The 25,042-nt window shown below is 40.8% G+C and overlaps 1 protein-coding gene across 1 annotated transcript in view; it reads left to right on the plus strand.

Moving 5' to 3' along the window:
• Positions 1–25,042, plus strand: part of RILPL2 (Rab interacting lysosomal protein like 2) — a 154,832-nt gene that overhangs the window by 1,123 nt on the left and 128,667 nt on the right. Inside the window, exon 2 of the mRNA XM_044068566.1 lies at positions 16,127–16,278. Coding sequence (XP_043924501.1) covers positions 16,127–16,278 — 152 coding nt within the window. The remainder of the gene's footprint in view (positions 1–16,126; positions 16,279–25,042) is intronic.

Here is a 25,042-nt window from a genome sequence, read left to right on the forward strand (position 1 = left end):
CATATTTTTTGTTAACTCTTAACTTCATGTCATTATTCTCTATTCAGATCTGTGTAGAATGGTAACTTGTGCCACTTCCTAAGGAAGGTCCTGTTTTTTTCCTCTAAAAGACTGTGGCAATCCAAATCCCCAACTCATTCTCCTCTGGGTTCCCCCAGCTGTGTCCTTTTGAAATGCTTCTATCCCTCTTGGTCATAGGTTGGCCTTCCTTATGGCCAGGGAAACAAATCAGACTGCAGAGATGATACACCTTCTAGGGCAATGACTGCTGCTCACGGGAAGTCAAAGAGCCAAAATTCTGTACTTACACTGGACAGTAGTGTATGCAATAAAATAAATTTGTAATGGAATTGCATGGTTCATTTTTGACTAAGGCAGCACCCTTTAATCTGCCCTATCCAGCATCATCCTGGAATCCTTCTGGTTTAGACAGAATGTTTTACAGTTCATCAAAGGGTTTTTGTTTGCTAGTGCCCTTTTGCATTTGTTTATCCCATCGAAGTTTCAGTCATGCAGTTCCGTGACTATAAATATCAAATTTGAGACTGCATTTGTAGTTGTCTCTCCAAGAAAATGGTAAAAATATTATCATTCCGTCACATAGTAAGTTTTAAGGTTCATATTTAACTTGGCACATAACAGCTTCAAATCTGCATATTACTGGAATTATAAGCGGTGGTGGTGCTGCGGTAGCGTTGTCGCCTCACAGTTAGACGTTGCCCGTTCGATTCTCAGTTAAAGCGTCTACTGTGTGACGACATGCGTGAATGGGCGTTCCTTCGTTGAAGGTTGTGCGTTAGGCCCGGCAAGCCAGCATGTAAAACTCTACTGCCAATCATTAGCGGACCGGAGTTCCGCTGTGGCGACCCCTAACCGGGAAAAGCCGAAAGACACACACACACACACACACACACATCTCTTCTAGCGTCCTTGTATAAACTTAGCCATCTTGCTTAACATACATGAAAGAAATGGAAGATTGTACTGCATAAACTTGCCAGACATTCCAGCATATTAAGCATTTTACCCATATCCAGCTGTTACTGAGAAACACAGTTGGTGCCTTCAGAATTACCTGTGAAGTAATGCATAAACTGTTAAAGAATAGTGGTGAGGGTTAAAATACACTTATATTACTTAAAATTAAATGATGTTAACTGGCACATATGTTCAATGAGTGTTTTATCTAGTAGTTGCTTGTAGTGTTGAAAGTGGTGGGAAGTTAAAGGGCAGCATTGTCCTTAAACTGAAGTTGTAGGTATGCATGCAGTAGTAGCTCTTTACTGTTTAAACTTTTTTAAAGTTTACAAGTATGTGTACTTTCTTTTCTGTGTTTGAAGGTGTGACGATGTGAGGTGTTGCCATCTATGCCAGGCAGAATAGGGCAGTGCATGTGTAACATATGCCAGCATAGTTAGCTGGAGTTTTGTGAATAATTTTGTCACTATCACACTGACTTGTACAGATGCTTGTGTTTTAAAAATGTATCAGCAATGTTATTATACCTGATTAAATGTATATGTTTAAACAAATAATTCTGTAAGGGAAGAGTAGAAATTTTTGAAATTGTTCTATAGCTTTCAGATACTGCAACAGATCTTGGCAAATATTTGTGTGTGTATTGTATGAGTCAGGTGATCAAATGTGATGTCATTGTATAACCACCACTGAGAGGATGGAATTCGCACAGCAGTTTTGTTTGGAACGTGATGTAAAAGATCTGTCATTTATCGCAGTTAGTTGACTTCAGTTCAGTGTTGGTTAGAAGCTCATCACCTTGCCTTGTGGAAGCAAGCATCTCCGCATGTAATCTTGCCTTACTGTATTAAGTTAGCTTAATTTTACTCTGTATAATTGGATACCCTTGCAAGAGCCTAAGAGTAGTTGACTGGTGGCAGTGTGGTTACCTTATAGTCTGGGCAGAAGAGGTACAACTAGTAAAGAAGTACCTGCCTTGCACAGGAGTTTGTTTGCATGTGTGTGTGTGAAAATCAAATACCCAGGTGTGGGTGTCTCAGCTACTTGGAGTTGGGACACAGTGCTCCAAAGGGAGTCTTGTTTGGGATCTGGAGAGACAGAGTCCAGTCCCAGGTCTGGAGCATGTTCCCTATATGCTTTTGGGGAAAATTGTGCTTGATGCAGAGAGCTACATTTGAAAATATTGTGTAAATCCATTCCTGTTTTGGTGACAGTGGTGAGGATTGGGGCTCCTTGATTGCTAGCCTGGGGTGGATAAGCCGTCGAAGTAATGTACGTTATATTCACTTTAACTAAAATCCTTCCGTTTTCCTTCCATTCTGTGCTTAAACTTCTTAAGTACACCAATAAAAATTATATTTGAAAATGTAAAATAAATATGCTGAAGATCTTGTAAGTGTACTTTTGCAGCAAAGAAGTGGCAAGTAAAAGTCTGAGAATATATGTGCACCTAAGATGGGTGAATGAATTGAATTTATTGGGTCACATATATTTCAGAATTTTTAACAATTTGTTATACTTTGTTATTGTATCATGCTCAAACTTGAGCATGTTAATAAATATGAGATGAAATTGACTTAAAACCTATTGCTGATTATGTGATCATACACAGTTCTGCATCTATTAAGAGCATCCGTAACTCCTTGTAGATTATGGGTAAATATGAGGGCAAAAATCAAAGCACTTTAGTTCATAGGTGTATACTAGGCTATCCACCACTAGGACCCTTAAAAGCCTTGCTGTGCAACCCAAATGTGACCCACAAATTTGATTTAAGTTTGATTTATAGGGGTGATTTACTGACTGCCTCTGTCCATCAGAGACATAGGAGCCAGACCAGGGGTGAATTTCATATTACCTGTCCATTTGGTCCAAATTAAACTTAAATAGAGATGGGGAGGAACTCTCCTTCACATGGATGGGGAGCTTGTTGCAGAGAATGGAAATTCCTTGAGAAACATATCTGTTTGTCCAAAATGTTCTATTTATGTTGCAAGCAAAATTTTAGTCTTTTAATCTGGTAGTTCTGATGCTGTTTTGCAGATGTGCAAAGGATTAATCAGAATAGTGTCCAGGGATGCCTACTATGCCAAAGATAACTTCTCAGATGTTGGTATGCTACCGAGTAAAGAGACAGGCAAGGCTTTGAAGGGATCAGGATAGAACATTGTGTTTACTCCCTGTATTCATTTTGTAGGAAACTTTTGTGGACATTCCAGTTGATGCATTTCTAGTTAGATACATATCGAAGGGGGCATTATACTCTGAGGGCCAAGTTGTATGATGACCTACCTGGACCTAGATGCCACACCTGTACTTATAAGTTGAACAGTATAGAAAAGACTAGGTTACTATCTACATGAGTTCCAAGATCCCTGACTACTGAATCAACTTTTAAAGATGTGTTTTTGATGATATAGTCACCCAGGGTGGAAGACATTCTCAAAAGGTACTGTAATGCATGTTTTGGTATTGAGTTTTAAGCCATGGCTTTGGCACCATGATTTTTGTGTGTATTAGACCTTTCTGAAAGGTGTTCTCATCTTGGGGATTCAGTTACTGCACCCAGTTTGCAATTATGTGTGAACTTTCACATTGGTTTTGACATTTGAGAAGTATATGCCAAAGAGCAGTGCGCCTAGCAGAGTGACCTGGAGGACTCGACTGGTGACCAGCCTCTTTGTGGAGGTAGCCTCACTGATTCTAACATCTGAGTCCTATATGTCAGCCAGCTAGCTATTCAGCATGTTATCAAAAGGTTTATACCTAATTCTGTAAGTTTGTTGACAGTGCCCAAGTAGGGTATTATATCAAATGCCTTGGCGAGATCTAGGTAGGCATTTTGCATCATTTGTCCTTCATCCATTGACCTTTTCAAAGAAGTCCACCAGATTCTGTAAGCATGACCATTCTTTGACAAAGCCAAACTGGGGTGGATGCAGTATCTGAAGGTCTCCTATGTCCTTGTTGATCATTTCCATGACCATTCTTTCCATGGCTTTGCAAATAAAACTAGTCAGACTAATGAGTCTCTAGTTTCCAAGGTCTGTTGAAAGTCCTTCCTTATGAAGGGAGATGACTGTTGCCGATTCACATGGCACAAAGACAGTTTCAAGACTGTAGTTAAATAATGACTCTAGAGGTCCTGATAAGTTATATTTATTCAGGAGGCATCCTGGAATATTGTCGGTGCCCATTGAGGCTGTGTTCTTGGTTTTAGTGAGTGCAGCCCGTACATACTCACTATTTATAGTTGGGGGGTTATGTTTGAGGGTATTAATGGGGGGATGGTTGAGGGGTGAGAGGGGGGTTAAGTTGGAACTGAATTTTGCCCACTAATAGGTTTGCTATATAGCCGCATTTAGTGAATGTGGCACCATTAATCACCAGTTCAGCACATTGCTGTGTGCTGCCCTTAAGGTTTCTAACATAGCTGTTGAATGAGGGGAAAGGTGCAGACCATCTGTGGCAAAGCAATGTGGTCTGTTGACCATGTCCTCCCAAGCAGACAAATATTGGATCATGTTAGAATTACAGCAGAAATACAGCCAGTTGTTAAAATCAATTAATATTGCTCATATTGTGGCATCTTAATTCAAAGGATCAAAACTGTGAGCTGCTATATGCTGTTCTATTGGTCATGGATATTACGCCACAAGTCTCTACTTACAAAATTTATGTCCTTGAGGTCAGATAACTGAGTTTAAGGCGTCCCTGAAAATGAGCATTTGTGCATAGTAGCCTTAGTCCATACCTCTCAACTATCCAAATTTTTGCAGAAGGTCCACATTTTAGCATCATATTTTTGCTCTGTTCCTCATAAAATTTGTGGTTTAGGGCAAGTCACTGAGAAATTAAGTCACTACATAATGACAGACATTTGAGGTTCAGACTTCACATCCTTCTGTAAAAGCATGCTAAAACAAATTGTGGTATTCTAACAACTTTCTAAGTTTATAAGAGCCTTATTTAAAATTTGTCCCTATTTTTGGGGCTTTGTCCCCAACCCCATTATTTTTTGTCCAGATTTTGTGTGCTAAGAGGCTGAGACATATAGGCCTTTCCTAGTTAATAAAGAAAAAAACATAAAAACTGAAAGTGAGCTCTGTCATAGACTGTTTTTCTAGTTAAGAATCACAATCCAAAGTGGCGCAAGTTCTTTTTTCCTTCATAGAACAGTCAACAAGTTGTCCTACTACTCATGAATGAGTCTTGCATCCTATTGGGGCATAGCAGTCACTGTATTTAGCTGTGTCATAAACCACAAATCCTCCTTGTACAAAGCAGTCATCCAAGCTTGTGCATGACAAGTATTTCGTTTTTCCAGCATAAAGCAGGCACTTTGGTCCCTTACAGAGTACATATTTAAGTGTACCACCCTACAAATTCCCAAACCTTCTGTTATCAGATGGTCACTTTACTTTCAGTAAAGTACATTCACCTGGTATCCTGTGCTATAAACTCTACCTCCCAGTCAGATTAGGCAACTAGAGCTTTTCTGCCATAAGATCTTCTGTAATTCTGTATACAAAAATAATCCGTCCCCTCAGCCATAATCTCCTCCATCTGTGTTTGAGAATATGTTGGAGCACTTCAAATTTTTACTGGTAAGGAACTGAAATGAGGCATAAGTGAATTAAAAGGACATGGGCAATTGTCTTTCTGTGCCACTTTGGTAGAGATTATTTCCTATTGGTCCTTAAGAATTCCCCTGTCTCACAGTGATGTCAATTAGTTCGCTTTTGTTTCTTCCACCCTGGCTGGGCCTTTAATTTGGTTCTTCTTCTTTCGGCTTTTCCCAGTTAGGGGTCGTCACAGCGGAACTCCAATTCGCTAATGATTGGCAGTGGATTTTTATGGTGCCGAGGTGCCAGCTCGATGCCCAACCTTCAACGAAGGCACGCCCATTCACGCATGTCTTTCGAACGCCACTCAACCGTGGGGAGGACATGCAGACTCCACACAGAAGGTGCTCCAGCCAAGAATCGAACGGGAAAACCTCTTGCTGTGAGGCGACAGTGCTACTGCTGCACCACCGCAGGTAAAATCACAATATCTGAAGCATCATTAAATCCGTAACATGCTAGGTGTATCATTGTTTGTGACTTCACTATAAGCAGTGAGTGGTAACAGGGAGAGGTGTGCTTAGCCTCACTGGACTGTTGATCTCTCTGTAACTGTAGAAATGTTTTTATTTTATTTTGTTTGTTTAATGTATTTATTTATTTTGTGTAGCTAGCTTGCTGGTCGTTAGCCCTGTTTACATGCTGAGTATGCTCACAGCACTAACAGAGGACAGACTGAGTACAAGATTAATGGCAGAAAGATGTGTCATGCATTTGTGTTTTATTACCTATTCTTTATAAAATGTGTTGAAGCAAAGAGAAGAGAATCTAATTAGTGTTTTAACAGAAATTAAGGTATACCTCTTATGTAAACAAAGAAAAGAGGCCTTCAGCAGTAGTGCATGCATTAAATGGAAGGATCTGTACATATAATTAAAAGAACACTGAAAATGTTGTGGTTTTTGATAATATGTTTGCTTGGTCTTTTTATACAGTAAAATCAACATTGTGGAATGGTTTGTAATTTAGTCAGGTGAAAACTGCATGTGCAATCTGCAGTTTTTGGTTCTTATGTTGAACTTTGACAAAGTATCCTTTTTTTCTTTACTTCAAGGTGTAGTAGCCAGGCAGTTGTTAATATTTAAAGCAAGTGTACTGCAGGGGGAATAGCCCCTTGTGTAGGAGAATTGTTGGGGGGGGACTTCCTTCCTTACAAAAATACTTGCAAATCTTTCACAATGTTGGGCTGTTATTTGACCGAAAGTAACTTAGATCAGATTGTTTTCAGTCAGCCTTTCTAGATCTTAATGGTCTTGCCTGTTGTTCAGGTGAATTTTAACTTGGCAGCACGCTTAACAGTATCACATCGGTATATGTCATTAGGAAGTTACTTTTTTTTATTTAGTCATTTTATTTGTTTTACTAGGTATGTGGGCTGGTCCAGGGACACCTTTTCACCCATTTCCTGGACCATAAGGTGGTACAGTGGTGGTTCAAGTTTACGTAAGCCTGAATAAACCAGTGGACATTTTAAATAATGTGTAATAGTTTTGGAGATGAGAAACCTACATTTTGGAAGTATAGTGATTTGTCCTCATTTGCTTAACAGAGAGAGGGAGAGCTGATGGCATTTGTAGTGGAGTATTTTTAAATTTAACCGTGGGGGATCAAACCATATTTACATGGTACTGAGCAATGTGCTTAAGTTGCACACAATTTTATATATACGTGTGTATGTATTGAAATATATATCCAGTGTAATACCACCCCCCTCAGCAAATAATTTGATGGCCAAACACTTTCTACGTTTCAAGTATCTGTTAACAAGTGTGAAAAAACAAGCAAATAAAGTGAAGTGAAAGTATCTCTGGAAAAGTCGATGAATAATTTAAGATGTAAAAATAAGAGAATTCTAGCAAAAAATAAAATCTTAAAATAACGTGCATAAGGACAAAATGGTTGAGTAATTTATTGCATTATAATAAAAAAATAATTTCAGAATACATCACAAAATGTAATTCCTATTGAATTGTAAAATTAAACCTAGCTTTAAGAGAAACCTTTCTAAAGTTTTGAAAGTCGGCACTGACTTCTATTTGCGAGAGACAATTTATTGTTTTGGGCAGTCAGATTAACATTTTTTAAAATCTTTTGCTAAATATGCAGAATATATGTGGAGATTAGGAGAGATTATAATTAGTTGCACTTAATGAGTCAGTCTGGAGTGTGTGAATGTATGTCTGAATGTGTGTCTGCTTCGGAGGTGGAGGTAGGGGAGTTAGGGGACATGGGTCAGGGGAACTCTATGCACCAGGGAGAAAACTTTTACATCTCGGGCCTTAGTAGTATGTTAACGTAACTGGGGTTGGGGAGCCATTGCATACCAGGGATAAGACTAAAAATGTGGGTTGGGGATGAACTCTAAATACCAGAGGTACCCTATATGACATGCATTAAAAACGTGTATTTTTAAAAAAGTGGTGTGGGGAACCACTAGATGCCAGTGATAAGTAGCTAAAAGAGATTCTAACCCTGTACCCTCCCAGAGAGGATATTAGTTCTCTGTGCCACCCTCTAGACACCAGGGATACCATTTTGAAAATAAATAAGTGAAGAAAAAAATCAAAGGGTGTGTGTGTGTTTGCTTTTGTTTGAGTATGAGTGTGTCTGTGAGTGTGACTGGGGGGAGAGGGGGCTGTTTTGTGAATGCGGTTGGGATGGGGTTCATAGGTTGGTACTAGGCTGTCGGCCCTAGGGCCTATACAAGGCTAGCCATAATAATTCCCTGGCTATTTTTTCCCACAATATTTACTTCCCTGGACCCCTGTCTAGCAGGGTGACTGACGTGATCCCTGGGGTGAATTTCCTATCTCCCATCCAATCGTTAAGGTTCCTTTTGAAGAGGGCCAAAGAGGTGCTCTGCTTGACATGGATGGGCAGTTTATTCCAGAGTCTGGTGGGTCTCTTGGTCAGGAACCTATGCCTCCAGCGTGTTTTGTTCATTGTGATGACAAGGTTTAGATCCCTGGAGTGTGTGGCTCTGAGGGATTGTGATTTCTTTAAGTGTAGCATGTCCAGCAGCTCTGGGTTTGACATGGCCTTGTATGTTAAGCAGAGATCACCTCTGAATAGACGATATGTGACAGTATAGCTAGAGTTTTTTTAGACGGTCAGCATAGGGCATCTGCTTTAGGCCTGTGATTGTTTTAGTGAGGTATTTCTGTGGCCTTTCCAGTTGTTGCAGATGTCTTGAGAGGTACATACCAAATGGGGCGTTGTATTCTATATTGGGTCTAATGAGGGATGAGTACAGTAGGACAGTGACCTCCCTTTTTCTGGATGAAAAGCCCTTAGTGATGAGGTGTGCCACATAGAAGGATTTCCTGACTGTTTTGATGATGTGGTTATCGAAGGTGAGACCACTGTCCACCTGTGTCCCTAAGTCCCTTATCACAATTTCAGTGTTTAGTGTACTGCCACCTATGTGGTACTTCATGGGTACATGTTTTTTCCCAAAGGGGATAACTATACATTTCTTGGCATTGAGCTTGAACCCATGGCTCTGGCATCAAGCATCTGTTTCTGTAAGGCCCTATTGTAGAATATCCACATAATTTGGGGATTCAGTAATGGCTCCCAGTTTGCACTCATCTGTGAACTTTGTTAGCCAGAGTCCCTTAGTGCTGGCCTGTACTTCAGAGAAGTATATGCCAAACAAGAGCGGTCTCAGGACTGAACCCTGAGGTACTCCACTTGTCACTTGTCTGGAGCTGGATTTGGAGTCTACTACTTTTACACTGTGGGTTCTGTCAGTAAGCCAGTTGGCAACTCATCGAGTGACGTAGGGATTAATGCCCAGCTTAGTAAGTTTATCTATGATTTCAGAGAGGGGGATGGTGTCAAAGGCCTTGGCGAGGTCCAGATAGGCTGTGCGGACCGCCTTACCCTCGTCCACAGCTCTGGAGACTAGTTCGTCAGTCAGGTTCAGGAGACAAGATCGGCCCTTCATGAACCCAAACTGGGTGGGGTCCAGTGTTTGAAGGTTGCCAATGTCTTTGTTTATAAGGTCCATGGTAATATGTTCCATGGCCTTGCAGATCAGGCTCGTCAGACTGATAGGGCGGTAGTTCAGGATCCAAGGTGGATCCCCTCTTGTGGAGTGGGATAACTGTAGCTGTGCGCCACTCAGTGGGCACGAAGCCTGAGATGAAGCTATGATTAAGTAACTACAGGCAAACCAGCAAAATGTACTTTAAACCACCAGAAAGATGACCAAGGTGCTGCAGAATAAAAGTTTTATTTCAGTTAAGCGCTTTCATCTGTTACAAGAACTAGACTCCATCAGAACAAAATCAATTAATTACACTTTTGTGTACATTATTTACACAATGTGATTGATTGGTGAGGGTACATAAGGGAAGTGTAATTTAATTGATGTTGTTCTGATGAAGTCTAGTTCTTTTAACCGATGAAAGCGCCCAACTGAAATAAAACTTTTGTTCTGGAGCACCTTGATCATCTTTCTGGTGGTTTAAAGTACATGAAGCTATGATTAAACATGACACTTAGGTGAGGTGCCAGTTCATTTTGTAGTTCATGTAGTACACAGCCCGGGATGTCGTCTGGTCCCATGGATGCTGTATTCTTAGCTTTGGAGAGTGCGTTTTTTTACCCGTGTGGAGTTTATTACCGGAATTTGGCAATCTTTCGGTATTGAGATGGGCCCTTTAGGTGGTTGAGAGGAGTGAAGTTGGCACTGAATTGATCTGCCAGGATATTGGCAATATCCTTGGGATCAGTATATTTAATGCCATTCTGTTGTAGCTCAGAGCAGATCAGAGCATTGCCATTTAGATTCTTGACATAGCTGTAGAATACCTTGTGGTTGACTTTGGAATCTTTGGCAATTTTATTTTCGTAACTAGCTTTGGAGGATTTTATGAGGGATCTCAGCTAGATTGGCTTCCTTTTTTTAGAGGAGAGCGTCTTGCTTCTATTTGGATGACACGATTCATGCACGAGTGGATGTGCTCATACAGTGCCTTCGTGTAGGATTCAGTAGTTGAACTTTCAGTTCCCGTCTGCATGGGTGTCATGAAGTTTGTCACTTCTGACTTGAGTAGCATGAAGCTGGCTTTAGAGAAGCTTTTTACGGAGGGTTCCTTACTGGGGGTGAGGGGAGGGATGTGGATGTCAAGGGTGATTAGCTTATGGTCAGACCTGAACAACGAGGGAGTGACCATAGGTTTGGAGCATCGATTTCCTGTGTTGGTAATGACCAGGTCCAGGGTATTGGAGCCCCTGGTGGGACTATGGATTAGTTGATCCAGGGCAATGGAATTTATGTATTCCAAGAACCGTTGGACAAAGGTGTTGGTACATGAGTAGTTTTCCCAGTTAATGGCAGGGTAGTTGAAATCGCCCAGTATTAGGGTGTTTGGTTGTATCTTAATATTTTCCAGTACATTTAGAAAGGTGTAGTGAGAATCTTTGGGCATGGTGGGAGATATAATTTGGATTGCAGTCTTGCCTAGTGTTAGTTGCACCTGGAGAATTTCAGACGCATTGTGTTGGGCAACTAGCGTGGTGGTGTGAATTTCCTTGGTGAATATGGACACTCCTCCACCTTTAGTGTTCTGGTCCTGGTTTGGTGGCCGAAAAGTGTGGTAAGACTTGTAGCCTGGTATTGCAGGGGTGCTCTCTGGAGCCTTGAACCAGGTCTCAGTTACTGCACAGATATCGATGTTCTCCATTTTTAGGAGTGCCCCGAGAGAGTTCATTTTGAGGTTTAGATTTGTAGCACTGAGTAACATTACCTTCAGATTTTGCATGCTTGTACCTGTCATGGTGGTGGTTTTGTCCTTTGAACTTTACCTAAAAAGGCACTATAGGGGTGGCAAGAGCCTTAGCCAGTAACCTGAATCCCAGGGGTGACAAGTGCAGACCATCTCTGGCAAAGCATCGTGATCTGTCAGTCATGTCGTCCTAGGCAGACAGATATTGGATCCCCTTTGAATGACACCAGAAACTTAGCCAATTGTTGAAGTCAATCATTTTGTCCTTATACTGTGGTATCATTTGGGGCGAAGGCATGATGCTACTCAGGGCTAGGGTCATGCCTGCCTGGGCCACATGATCTGAGAGCTCTTCCATGTCTCTTTTTTCATGTAATCTAGGGAGGTACATCTCAAGTCATTCACTCCAACATGGACAGTGACAGAGTCATATTTGTACTTGTTGTGGAGTGACTTGAGTGTATGCGTTTTGTGGCGGATCCTGGCACCCGACAGGCAGCTGACCTGTAATTTTCTCCTTGTTCAGCCTGGTGAGTGGGACATCAGTGTGCCTGACTATAGAGTCGCCTGTGACTAAAGTGTTGGGTATGTTGTCTTGCCTTAGGGGCTGTTGTTGGGTGGCACACTGGTGTTGCGAGCTATGTGACACTTTGGTGTTTGTTTGCATTTCAGCTTCGGAGGTCTGTGTTGCTTGGGCAGGTTACTGTTAAGGGCCTCCGCATATGAGGGTTTAGTGTTGCTATGTGAGGGTGCTGTGGTGTGGGTTTAGAGGGGCTATGTGTTGCTTGAGGTGTCGTGTGGGTGTTAACCTTCTCTTGACTGTCGCAATCTTGGGTGGAGAGAGCTTTGCTTCCAGTTTGGCTATGTAAGTGCATCTCTCGCAGGTTGTAGTGTTGGGTGGTAGGAGGAGAGGGTTGTCTGTGTACATGAGGCAATTGCTGCATTGCCCCAGTATGCCCAGATTCACCAGGTGGACAGGAGAAATCACCTGAAGCTGACCCTTGGACATGCTGACCCTTGGACATGCCTGGTTTGGTGCTTTTTTTGTCATCCTTCTACACACACTCCTAGACTAATGAACAGATCCTACAACAGTGGGTCAGGGGAGCATAAGACACCAGACATTTAAATACAACATGGCTCACAGGAAAACTGTATGCAAGGGAGAATTATTTTGCACCTCTTGCCTTAGCGGCATGTAAATATCACTGGGAGGGAGTGGAGAGCCACTAGGTACCAGGGATAACACTGAAAACATGGGTTGGGGGAGGGGATTGCTAAAACCAGTGATACTCTGTATGTATGGCTTGCCTTAAAGGGATGTATTAAAAACAAAAGAGCAGGGAACCTCTAGACATCGGGGATAAGTATCTAAAAAGATTGCAACCCTGTACCCTCCAACAGAGAATATTAGTCTTCTGTCTCACCACTTGACACCAGGGATATCACACTGAAAACAAAGGAAGAAAAACATTTAAGTACATAGTGGGGGAGACTTAAACCCTGCACCCTTGGCACACAAAACTCCAGTATTAACCCACTGCACTAACTGATAAGTTCTGTATTGAGGATCTTTGGCATTATGCATTGCCTGCAGCAAATTTTTTGAGGGGAAGGGATAGGGAACATTAAGTATACCTCTTAATTTTGCAGTGCAAGACATCATGACAAAATCCATGCTGGGCCTGCTCTTGTTTGGCATCTACTTCTTTGAAGTTAAGGTTAATGTTCAAGACATCTCACTTACCAAGTCTGCATATGACTGTAAATTGTGAGTAATTATCGATTTCTCTCCAAGAGGCAAACATCTTGCAAGTGGGTTTAACACAGGCAAATGACTGGTGCCAAAGCTATGGCCTAAAGCTCTTGTCAAAAAATGCATCAAAATGCCCTTTGGGAAACCATCAACCCAAGTGAATTACTCCATTGGTAACATTTCCTAAGAGTCAAACCAGTAATATGAGGTCTGGGAACGTATGTAGACAACAGTCTGGCATTTGACCAACATGTAGCTAAGATAGTGAGAGTCATTCTATGTCACCCAATTTATAGATAAGGACATGACATCCAGGTCCCAAGGAATTTATAGTGCTACTCTACTCAACCATTTTCAGACCAGTAGTTGAATACAACATCCCCTTTGGCATATATCTAACCAGACACTTGTAATAGTTGGAACACCTCCAAAGGTTTCTCACCAGGAGAATTCAGGACATGAATCCCCTGTCCTACACTGATTGCCTAAAGGCTCTGTCAAAGTATTCCGTCTCCTACAGGGTGCGGAGAGGAGATCTTTGCCTGGATTACATGTCTTCTTCAGACCTAGCCCTGATGGATCTGTTGCACATGTGCAACACAAACAGCACTAGAAACACTAGATCCCAGGATCTGAACTTTGCTTGAGACATAAATAAAATGTTGGAGAGACTGATGTGTCCCAAAGGATCCCCACACTATGGAATTGGCTACCTAGCCATGCAAAACAAAGTTAATCGCTGACTCTATTCAAACAAAACCTTAACAATTGAATGGGAAATTGTAAATTTACCGCCAGTCTGCTTCCCATGTCCCTCTTGGACAGAGACCATCAATAAGAAGAGTATTATCTTAACTAACACCCCCCTCTACAAATCCATAGCTACCTGCCTACTAACATGCCTCCCATGAAACTTGGGACCCAAATTTTTAAGGTGTGCAGCTAGCATTGTGAGGGTCCTAGTGGTCACTAAGCCAAATAATCCCCTATGAACCTATAAAATAACGTGTTGAGTTGTGAGGATTTATGATGTCACAAACATCTCTGAACATGAATCTTTGTTAGGGCTACACTTGGGAGTATTTTATTACTACTGTTAATTTAAAACATAAAAAAAAAAATATCTATATGAATGGTATTAATATAGTTAAAGTATCATAATTCCTTTACAGGTGTGTAGGTGTTAAATTTAGTTTCTGTTCATATAGACCATATTTAAGCTAGGCCAGGATTCTACTTTGTTTTTTTATAACAGTGCAAGGGGCAGGTGACCAGACCTGACCAGAACAGGATGGTAGTAGCTCCCTTAAGTATTTTGTATAATTTTCAAGGTAATTTCTCTGCCTTTGTTCATATGGGTGCTTCATGCTCTCAGTTCTTACTAATTGGATTTGTGCTCCAGTGCTGCTGCTTTAAATTCTGTAGTTGTCTCTACAGAGTGAACCCTTTCCTTTAACAGAGTTTGTATTACAGTTGTTTGCATTGGCATCCCTTGTGCTGGCTATTGTGTCAGTGGTTGCCCCTTGCAACTAGAAGGCTGCCTAGCCGGAGTCTCTCTGAATTTGGAAACTTTTTTAGTCTTGCTTTAGGTCCAGGGCTCCTAAATATTAACTTGTGTAGTTGCAGAAGTTTGTAGTAGCTGCCAGTGCTGTCAGTGATTCAGTGAAGCAGTTTTGTTTTTAAGCAAAATAAAGAAAAACATTTGCTTGGCAATTTATGCAGCTCATTGTTTTTTTAAATGCAGTTGCCTAATCCTTCCTTTCTTTGTTTTGTGTGTTAGGGGGGGTTAAGTTACTATAGCAATAACCCACGCCTGGGTGTGGGTAATGCTAAATTTACCCACGGTTGGCGTGGTTTGGTCCCGAAGCCCGAGGGACCAAACAAAGCCAACTGTGGGTAAATTTAGCATTACCCACACCCAGAAGTGGGTTATTGCTATTATACCATGACATTATTTAAGAAAAGAAACTGTTACTTTTCTTAAATAATGGCATAGTATAATGCCTGTTTACTGCCCTTCCGCAGATGTCTTGGCATCCGCGGCAGTTCTGATGTACTGCGCGCCTGCGCAGTACATCAGAGCTGTGGGCAAAAGCAACGGAGAAAGCAAGATCTCCATTGCTTTTTTTTAGTGTCTCGCTATGTTAAATGAGTTTAACATAGCGAGACAGTTTTAAAATAAGCAACGGACATCTCCGTTATTCCCTTGTCCGCAGTGTGCCACGATTTACAACAACAATATCCCCTCCCACACACCAGTTAAGGATCCCGGAACCGGCTAACTCTCTCTGTGAACTGTTTTTTCGCTAAAGTGCATTTTTGGATAAATGCACTTTTGAGAACTGACTCACGAAATTGCATTTCACTGAAATGTGAATTCGATGGGTCAAAGTAGCCTCATATGTACTTGTGTATATTATGTATATGTCCACAAGAAAACCTTACTCAAAAAAATTCTGAAACAACCACCAGAAAAATTAGCGCTTTCGTTTTTCATTGCGAATCACTATGCATCTTATAGGTTCATATTTAGTTAGTAGGTATGCAGTTTGAGAGACCATCAAGGAGCTAGTCTATTTGTCCCCAAAGAACTGTTTGGTTAAGTGACTTGTTCATTGTCAAACAGTAGACAAGTGGAGGCTGAGGGACCTCAGGAATAAAATTAACATAGTCTTAATTCTGTGCCAGTTTGCAATGGTTTGAACAGTTATCACTGCATTATCCTCTGTCAACATTAGGAAATTTCAGGAAAGCAGCATACATGTCAGGGCATAAGTGCTCTGACTCTGTTTGCAAAAACTCAGACTGTATGTAGTGATGTAATGCTAGTAGTGAGAAGTATAAACAGATTAGCAGTTATTTTTCAATTCTAAGTCCATAAGTAGTATGTTAACACAACAGAGTAAGTCTTTGCCAGTTATTAGTAGATTAAAGTCTTTCCAATAGGCGCACAGGGTGTTATTAGAATTATTTTGTACAGATTTGCCCTATAGATATATGTGCGTATTTAATCTCTGCCCTGTTTTTTGCAGTCTGGCTCTGGGACGGATAAGATGATGATTGATATGAGGGATCCCAACCGCCCTCGGTTTACCCTGCAAGAGCTGCGGGAGGTGCTACAGGAGCGTAATCAGCTTAAAGCCCAGCTGCTTGTTGTGCAGGAGGAGCTACAGTGTTACAAAAGGTAGGTTCAAGCATTTAAAGATTCTTGTTGGGATAGCTGGCAGCAGAAGCCTTCCTGATCTAGGTTTTATTAACAGGCCAAGAACTGAGGAGAAAAGGGGGAGTCAGTGTACCTGCTTGCTTGCTTGTTATTTCTTGAGGAGATAGTTAAGAAAATCCTGAGATCACCTGCAGTTTGCCATAATGCCAGTGTAAATAAATGTTAATATGACTTTGAAAGGAAGCAGAGAATGCAAGCATGTTGGAAGCATGCATTTGCCACCACCTTGATGTTACAAGAAGACAAACGTGGGGCAAGAGTAAGGCATATGTGAAAACTCCCTGCCCCTCATGATGATTATCTTAGGATCCCACAAGTCAAATGCTTACACTACCTGAGGAACAAAGGGGCTAGTTCTTGCTTTTAGGTTCTTTTCATAGGTTAGTACTAAGCTAACTGCCCTTGTGAGCCATTTTAAGCCTAGCCAGTTATCCCTTGTGAGACTCAAACCATGCACCTTGTGTTTGTAAAGCAAACACATTGGCCATTAAGCCACCCTCCCAACCCCTTTAGGATAAAAAGATAACAGGAGGACCAAATATTGAAAAAAATAAAATAAATGAATACATAAATTTTGAGACAGACATGTATCTGGTGAGCACAGTGTAAATCAGTTATAGAACTGGGTGGTTTAGAAATACCTGATTTGAAGGGATACTTTAGAGATACACAGTTAAAGCTCATGTACTTAATACAAGCAGTAGGTTATAAATCCAAGTAGAAAGGGATGATAATAAATGGGGAGAGGGTAGTTCAAGAAATAAGGATAAATTAGGATTTTGGATGCAGGTCCTGAAGGAGAATAACGACAACCACAGGAAATATTTTCATAAAGTAGCAAAAGGTATTCTAAGAACTAAGCCAATACAGAAATGGTGAAAAGGTATTTAGCCAGTAGGCATGACTACAAATGGGGGGTATAGAAGGTAGTCAGGAAGAGGCTGAAATTTACTGGAGAAATTTAAAAAAGTAACCAAGATATAGGAATTGTGTAATTTAGAGAGGAAAAGGCAGTAGTGGGATGAAACCAAGCAAAAGTTTCAACTGCAGGTTAGATAAAACCTTCCCTACTAGGGATTGCTATCAGAATACAGATAGAGAAAGGAATAGGGGAGTGCTAAGTCAAATACCAGGTTTGGTACACTTTTTTTTGTTGAGTCTAGAACAGAAGATGCTGTTAAAAAGGGGTAATTAATAGGCCATATAAAATACTGCATCATAGCTAAATAAGAATCCTCCGGAGTTGGTTAGAAAAGATTGGTAAGAGAGACTGAAAAGGCAATTTACAAGTAAGCAAAGGAGGATATCTTTATGTCTCCCAAGTATGTAACAAAACCCAGAAGGTTTAGGATTTGTGCTTGAGAAGTATTCCCATAAGTGTTTTGTACCTCAAGCAGACTTCAGAGAATTTTTTCCTCTGATAGCAAATGATGGAGGTGTGATGATAAGAGAAAGGTAACAGGGAATATGTTTTTGTTAGTATAATGCATTGGCATATTTTAAATATTCTGCACAGAATACTTTGTCAGAAATGTTGGGGGTGCAGATGGTTGAAACTAAGAGAATTAATCATTTGAACTAGGTAATTCAGATCAGGTGTCCAAGTTTAATGCTGCTGGCTACCAAAACAGTGATTGTTGCTGCTTTAGTTATATATAGGATAAAGCCCTGTCTATGACCCAAGTGACCCAAGTTTGATTAGTAGTTTAGGCATTTGATGGAGTTGTTAGGGAGGATGGGATATTTCTGTCCTGGGGGGAGGGTACGTGCTGATGTTTTTCAGGTTGAGTGCTAGCGGAGGCTGGTGTTCACAGAAGTTGGACATCAGGCTGGTAAACAGGATAGACAGCTAGTAAACACCACTTGGGGGCCAGAAGTAGAGCACACAAAAATTTCCTAAGTGCATCTAGTCATAGCTTGAGCTGTGGACAAAGGGGTGAGACATAAGCCAGCAAAACTTCCCAGACCCTGTGGATTATTATAGGACTCCCAATGCTTGGCCAACATCTCCATGCGGAGTACAAGTATAACGCGTAGGTTGAGCCCTAAGAGTGAAGGCGGATGAGCTTGAACAGGAAGGGATAACTTAAGGGAAAATTGCTGTAAAAAAAAGAAAAGAAAAAAGTCAAGTACTAGAAAATGGAAATCAAAATCTAAACCAACCATACCTTTCAACCTGGAAACATCAAAAATCTGGACAAACGCCCATGAAAAGTAGGCACAACTGGCCAAAAATCTGGATGTTGATTAGCATACAATTTGCATGCATAATTATGTAACCCAGCCCACTCCAGTGGAATTGTGGGATGCCAACATTCAAACACAAATTGAAAAACAGACAAAATATTAAACACAAAATATAACTAGAACAATACTGTTTTTTATTTTAAAGGAGACATAAATAAGAGTTATAACCCACGTGGCTTAAGTGTACCAGATTGCTGTACTAGCTTTTGTTGGCCTGACAGACCATGCTAAAAATATCAGGATAAGATAACTTGCTGTGGTTGGGGGGCCCCCAGCAAAAACAGGGTTCGCTGGTGCCTAAAGCCGGCTATGCTGGCACTGCAGGTCGACCAGACTGTAATATTATCATCACAGCTTCCCTTGAAAAGCATGATAGTCTGTAGTTTCCTGTACTAAAACTGTGTGTCAGCTATCCCCATCCCACTCAACCACTCCTTTCTCTCAAATGTACCTCATTATGAAGAATGTTTCCTGTTCTGAATCTTAAAAAGTGCATGTTCATCACCCAAAGGGTCTATGACACATTCAGTGTTAGGAATGTTTTAATTGATATCTGTGATAAAGTACTGAATCATATTATTTAATCAAAGGAATGTTAACATTAACAGTATGAGCAGTAATGTTCCATACATAGCACTGAACCAATCAGGGACTCATTTCAACAGAAGGATGAATCCAGAAGTAATTGGGGACAACCGGTTTACTTATAATTAGTACTATTAACCTGAGATTTTGACAGAATAAGAGAATGTGAATTAATATACATTTTTCTGAAGTAAAATAAGTCAGTAACTCTAATTATTGTCATTATTTATGAAGTGTAATTCACCATATTTTCTCCAAAAGTCATCATAAGAGGGACTGACCTAAAATTCAAGTAAAAAATCAAGATACCTCCCAACTGTTCAAATTTTCACAGAATGTTCAGATTTTTGTCTAATAATGTTGGTCTGTTCCACATAAAATCTGTGGTTTTCTGGCAAATCACTGAAGAGTGAAGTCACTAAATAATGATATTCATTTAGACTTCATATCCTGAAGAAAATTCATGCTAACACAAATCCTGTTCTTTTAGCAACCGTTTAAGTTTATAAGTACAGCCTTTAAAGTCTGTCCTTATTTTTAGTCCTTTGTCCCTCATTATTTTAGGTTTTGTCCAGATTTCCTTTGCTAAAAGGTTGAGAGGTATGTTCAACCCACATCTTACTTCTCACGGAGAAGAGGTGGCAGTTTAAAAAAAAAAAAAAAAAAAAAAACTGCTTAAGAAACATTGCTGGCCATGCATGTGGCAATTGTTGGCACTATGGAGAAATACAAACCACATTTCCTCTGAAATGAAGGCTCCGGGTACAGCTTTTAACAAATGTCCATTATCCTTCATGTCCTTAAGTACATCAGTGTTGTTTTTTTACACAATGTGCAAGGTTATACATGATGAAGAATTTCTAAATGGTGATGCTTTTTTTTTTTGAGCACAAACCTTGACGATGTTTCACCCAAACTGCCTGCACGCATAAAGGAGGGAAGGGAGTACATTATTAAACCAAGCAGCTTCTACACTTAGCCATATTCACAATAAACATTAAGTGACATCAACATCAAGAAATTTTTCAGATATAGTGGAGTGCCATGAATCAGCCACCTGCTATATACACTTAAAATGAGCTGGACACACCCCTTGGCACTATCACTACAACCCAGAAAATGAATTAAATGATTTAAGCTCATCATCTGGAAAGTTTGGATGCCAGACCCAGATGCTTACCAGTTCCAGTATGGTAAAAGCACCAGATGATGTCCTAAAGATACCAGGTCCCTTCGGTAAATTGATCCTTCCTTGCAGTGGGAAACCTAGTGTAAGGGCTGGGAGCCATGTTTATCTGGCTACCTGGTGTGGTACTGTTGCTGCAGACATGTTTTGGTGTCGTCTTTCTTGTTTGTTAGCTTAGCGGGTGTGTTGGTAGAACCTGCCTATGTTAGGAGACAGTAGAGCACACAGGGTCACATGGTACAAATCTCACTGAAACAAGCCACTTTTAAAGCAGACATTTTGAATTAGGTGAGGTAGTTAGTAGAGGTTGTTCCCAAGCTAGAATAAGTTTTGATGCAATTCATACTGCACTGGGGGCGGACTGCTGAGTGCATTTCATAAGCATTGTACGCATAGTTCTCAGACATGTTTATTATAGTAAGCCAGACAGTCCTTTTTCACAGGTGACTGGGAGTGATTAGCGTCTAAATGTAATAAGGGAAGGAGGTTTTTAGAGTTGGGGTCTGAGAGACAAATCAGGTGTGTGTATTGTAAACCAGGAGAGAGAGCTGTTGCAGAATTCGATATTTTATGACTGTTCCAATGTCAATGGGAATAGTGGGGCACTGCTTGCATGGCACATTCTGTGAATATTAATATTTAATAAGTCATAACCTGCTCCAAAGAAAATGGCAGCTGTTTCCATAAAATAAAGTTTTCTAGGTTACACTTCATGCATTTAAGAATATATTAACTGTGTACCCCCATGCACCCAATAAGAGACCATCAGTTTTATAAAATATCATAGTCACACTCCTTGTATTAGCAGCCAGGCACTGCCACACTGTCTCATGAGGCTGACATCATCGCGCACACCTGTGCACGTTGCATGATATGCCAGCAATGTGTGATGACCTCCGCTTTCACTAACAATGTAAACAGAACAAGAAAATAAAATCAGGATTTGAAGGAGCCACTTGGGAATTCGTGGCACCCTATTATTTTGCCCCCAAAAGCGGGAAATACCGAGGTATTTGGTACAGTTGAGAGGTATGAAACCAACTAATTGTAATACTGAATATAGTAAAGGAGATAAAAGATCTGTAGGTAGAATATTTTAGAAAACAAAGGAGCAAATTATATAAATGAATGGACTTTGTGGGAGCAATACATACATAATACTGTTAAGGAATGGGAATGGGGTTTAAAGGAAAGCAAGAATTCAGCATTTTTATAATGTTGAAATTAATGATAATGAAAATGCTGTTTTTTTCTGTTTAATGTATGTGTACTTATTTTATGCAAATTGTGCCATAATAAAGATGTTAACAAATAAATTCAACAACATGGAAATGTCCATTTCTAGATTTATCAAATAGAAAATATCTTCATCTGCAAATAACTAGTGTGGTAATCAAGAAAAGTTGTACCCTTGAATTTATGAATCTTTTCTTTTCTAACCATTGTAAATGTAAAGCAAATAAAGGAGAAAGAATACATTCCTGCCTGTTGCCTGTCCAAACATAGCTTGAGTGAGAGTAACTCATCCGTCTTAACTTGTAGACCCTTTATATGTCTTCCATATTAATCATACATTTCTGTCAGGGGAATGCAAATGCTACCATTGCTGTTTTCATAAAATCCCAACTGACTCTACCAAATGCTTTCTCTGCATCAGGACCCACCAAAAATAGCAGTGTTTTCTTACACTCTGCTTCGGTCTTGATCATCCTTGTTTTGATAATGTTGTGAAATTTTTGCCTCCCTTCCACAAAACCACAATGATCCATGTCTGTTAATTTTGGCAACAACTCCACCATGCTCTCTGTTACATAACAGTTCATAATTATAGTTTAAAATTGGATTTGGTCTGTATGTGTGTAATACAGCCATCATTGCTTTCTTCCAAAATGCTGGTACTGTCACCCCTTTTTAAAATGTTAATAAAGAAAGCTTTCCAGATCCATCACTTTCTTCCTGACTAACTTCTAATATTTCCACAGGAATACTGTCTGTTCCTGGAAAATTCCCATTTGATTTATATATCACTCTTTTTATCTCATCTGTTCTTGTCTACGCTAACAGTTGTTGAGCCCCATCTTCCTCTAACCTTAGGGTAGCTGTTTGTGTATCTTGTGTGTTCCAGTGTCTTTTTTTCTTTTCCATTAGTGAACCAATTAGGCAGTCCTTAAGTTTTTTCTTCCTCTAACGTTGGCACATTTAATTCTTCCATAAATATTTCCTTTTTGCTTTTTATTTATTTCCCCCATCCCTTTGCTTTAAATAAATGTTCGTAAAATTTCAGAAGCATCTCCAACACCTCTGCCAGTCTGTCTTATTTTTCTTGTGATAGGCTGTCTGTTTGGATACAACTCTTTCTGTCTTCTATTGCCATGGTCATTGTGTTAAAAGATTTGTCGTCTAGTAGTTGTTTAACAGTAAGCTTTCAAAACTCCTGTTTACTATCCAAATACTCACTTATTTCCTCTATAGCATTCTGCAGTTGCTTCTAATTTTGTTCTGAGAGATTCCCCCCTGTTCTGCAATAATTTAGCCTTTGACAACCCTTCTGAATAATTTCTACTACCATGTTTTTAAACTCAGAAACAAAAAACTGAACACAAAAACCACATTCCCTTCTAACTCTTCAGAAACACAACATTTTATGCACTTTTCAAAAAGGAAGCTTACCCCTTCAAATAGGGGCAGCTGCCAAAGATCATTTCATTATATTAACTTTAACATCTGCTGTTGTCTTCTTCATTCCTCCTCATGTTAGGGTCTCGGGTCTGACCTTTGGATCCGTCTCGTCCACATTCTACAGAATTGGATCAGACTCTCAAGCCCCTCCCTCTTACCCATAATGCACTATATCCACCCAAGTACATCAGATCTTGTTTGCCGCTTCAGTGTAGTGATGCAAATCTTGTGCTGTCAAACTGAGGATAGCCTTTCCACATTCTACAGAATTGGATCAGACTCTCAAGCCCCTCCTTCTTACCCATAATGCACTATATCCACCCAAGTACATCAGATCTTGTTTGCCGCTTCAGTGTAGTGATGCAAATCTTGTGCTGTCAAACTGAGGATAGCCTTATTTCAAAATTTATCTTCTAAACTAGCCTTAGGTGTTCTGCAAGTCCTCCCTCTATTATTTTCTTACATAGTGTGCATGTGTTGTGTGATTATTTTCCTGTAAAAATAAATAAATAAATATTCCGTTTAGTTACTTTTTCTCTTTGTTGTTAGCTTAAAACTTTAAGCTGTAAAACTTACCTGCATTCATAACTTAGTTCCGTCAGTTCGTTTTCTTCTACTGAGTTAACATTTGGTATTTTGGTGGGTTTTTGGCTATGGCTGACAGACTATCTCTGCGGTTTCAAATGCTGCACTTCTTCTGGGCATAAAATCCCCAAGCAGGATGCCCACAAGGAGTGCATGTGTTGCCTGGGTGCTGATCATTTGAAAGCAGATCGTACTGTTTGTGCTGCCATCAATCTGTGTGCGTTAGCTGAATGGATAAATAAATTGATACTTAGGGGCCTTCTCCCCTTCTCAGCTCAGGAGGCTCAGACCCCTTCTTTGGCTGCTTCATCCTCTTCTCCAGCTACCAAAAAAGAGGCCCCTCCCTGCCTTCCTGAGGGATATTGCTGAGGTTAAGAAGCCAGAGAAATCCTTGGATCGGACTACCTCGGGCCCGAAGAAATTGTCTCCCTTCTCGGATCTAACAGCCCCTTAGGATCCAGGGGATGTCTTTACCATCTCTCCTCCTTTGTTGGACCCTAAGTCAGATCCAGTACCTCAGGATCCGAGGACTTTGCAGTCCCCTGCTCTCTCTTCCAGGTCAAAACATTCCCAGCCTCCCTTATCAACTTTATCCAGGTCCTCCAGAAGCTGGTCCAAGAGGGTTATGGACAGGATGATGAGATTGCTCAAGGCCCAGATCCAGATGGGGTAGTCTTGGCGCCATCCTCTGTCTGGTTGATGAGCTACCCTGGCCATACCATCATGACTCCTTCTCCGATCTGACCTCCAGCTTCAGAGTCACAGGATGGGGGACTACTGTGTGTGCCGGGCTCGATGCAGGGGAAGCCACCTTCCTTGATGATGAGGATGCCCTTGATTAGCTTTGTTCCAGCTCTCTGAGCAGAATGGGTCTTGCAGCCATGATATCGGTGCTGGGTCCAGGGGACTGGGGTCGGCTCTGTCTTTCTTGGAGCCATCCCTTCCCCTAGGCATCTTAGCACTGGACAGTTCGGGTCCAATCCCCTTGGGGACTATTGCAGTGCACACAGACAACATGTCTGTTGTCTGGTACATCAACAAACAAGGAGGTACCGGTTCTTATTCCTTGACTAGGGAGGCCATGACAGTGTGGGAGTGGACGATATCTTCAGACCACCTTCTAGTTGCAATGCATATCCTGGGGAGGACCAGTGATTTAGCGGACAGACTCAGAAGATCACTCCTGGTTCCGCATGAGTGGTCCCTCAGTCAATCAGAGGCAGACATGATCTTCAATCGTTGAGGTCAACCTTGCTAAGACCTCTTTGCCTCCCCTGTCAACAACAAATGCAGCAAGTTCTTCACTCTTATTCCCCCTCCAGGGGAATTTCCAAGGGATGCTGTAGTCCACAACTGGCCCCCGGGTCTCTTTGTATGCTTACCCTCCTCTTCCAGTCATCCCAAAGTTTCTTCAGAAGGCAAACGGGATGAATAGCTCAGTCA

This window comes from Protopterus annectens, chromosome 4.part0 (genome assembly GCF_019279795.1).
Source record: "Protopterus annectens isolate FY-2018-M chromosome 4.part0, PAN1.0, whole genome shotgun sequence".
In the NCBI taxonomy this organism is placed as follows: Eukaryota; Metazoa; Chordata; order Ceratodontiformes; family Protopteridae; genus Protopterus; species Protopterus annectens.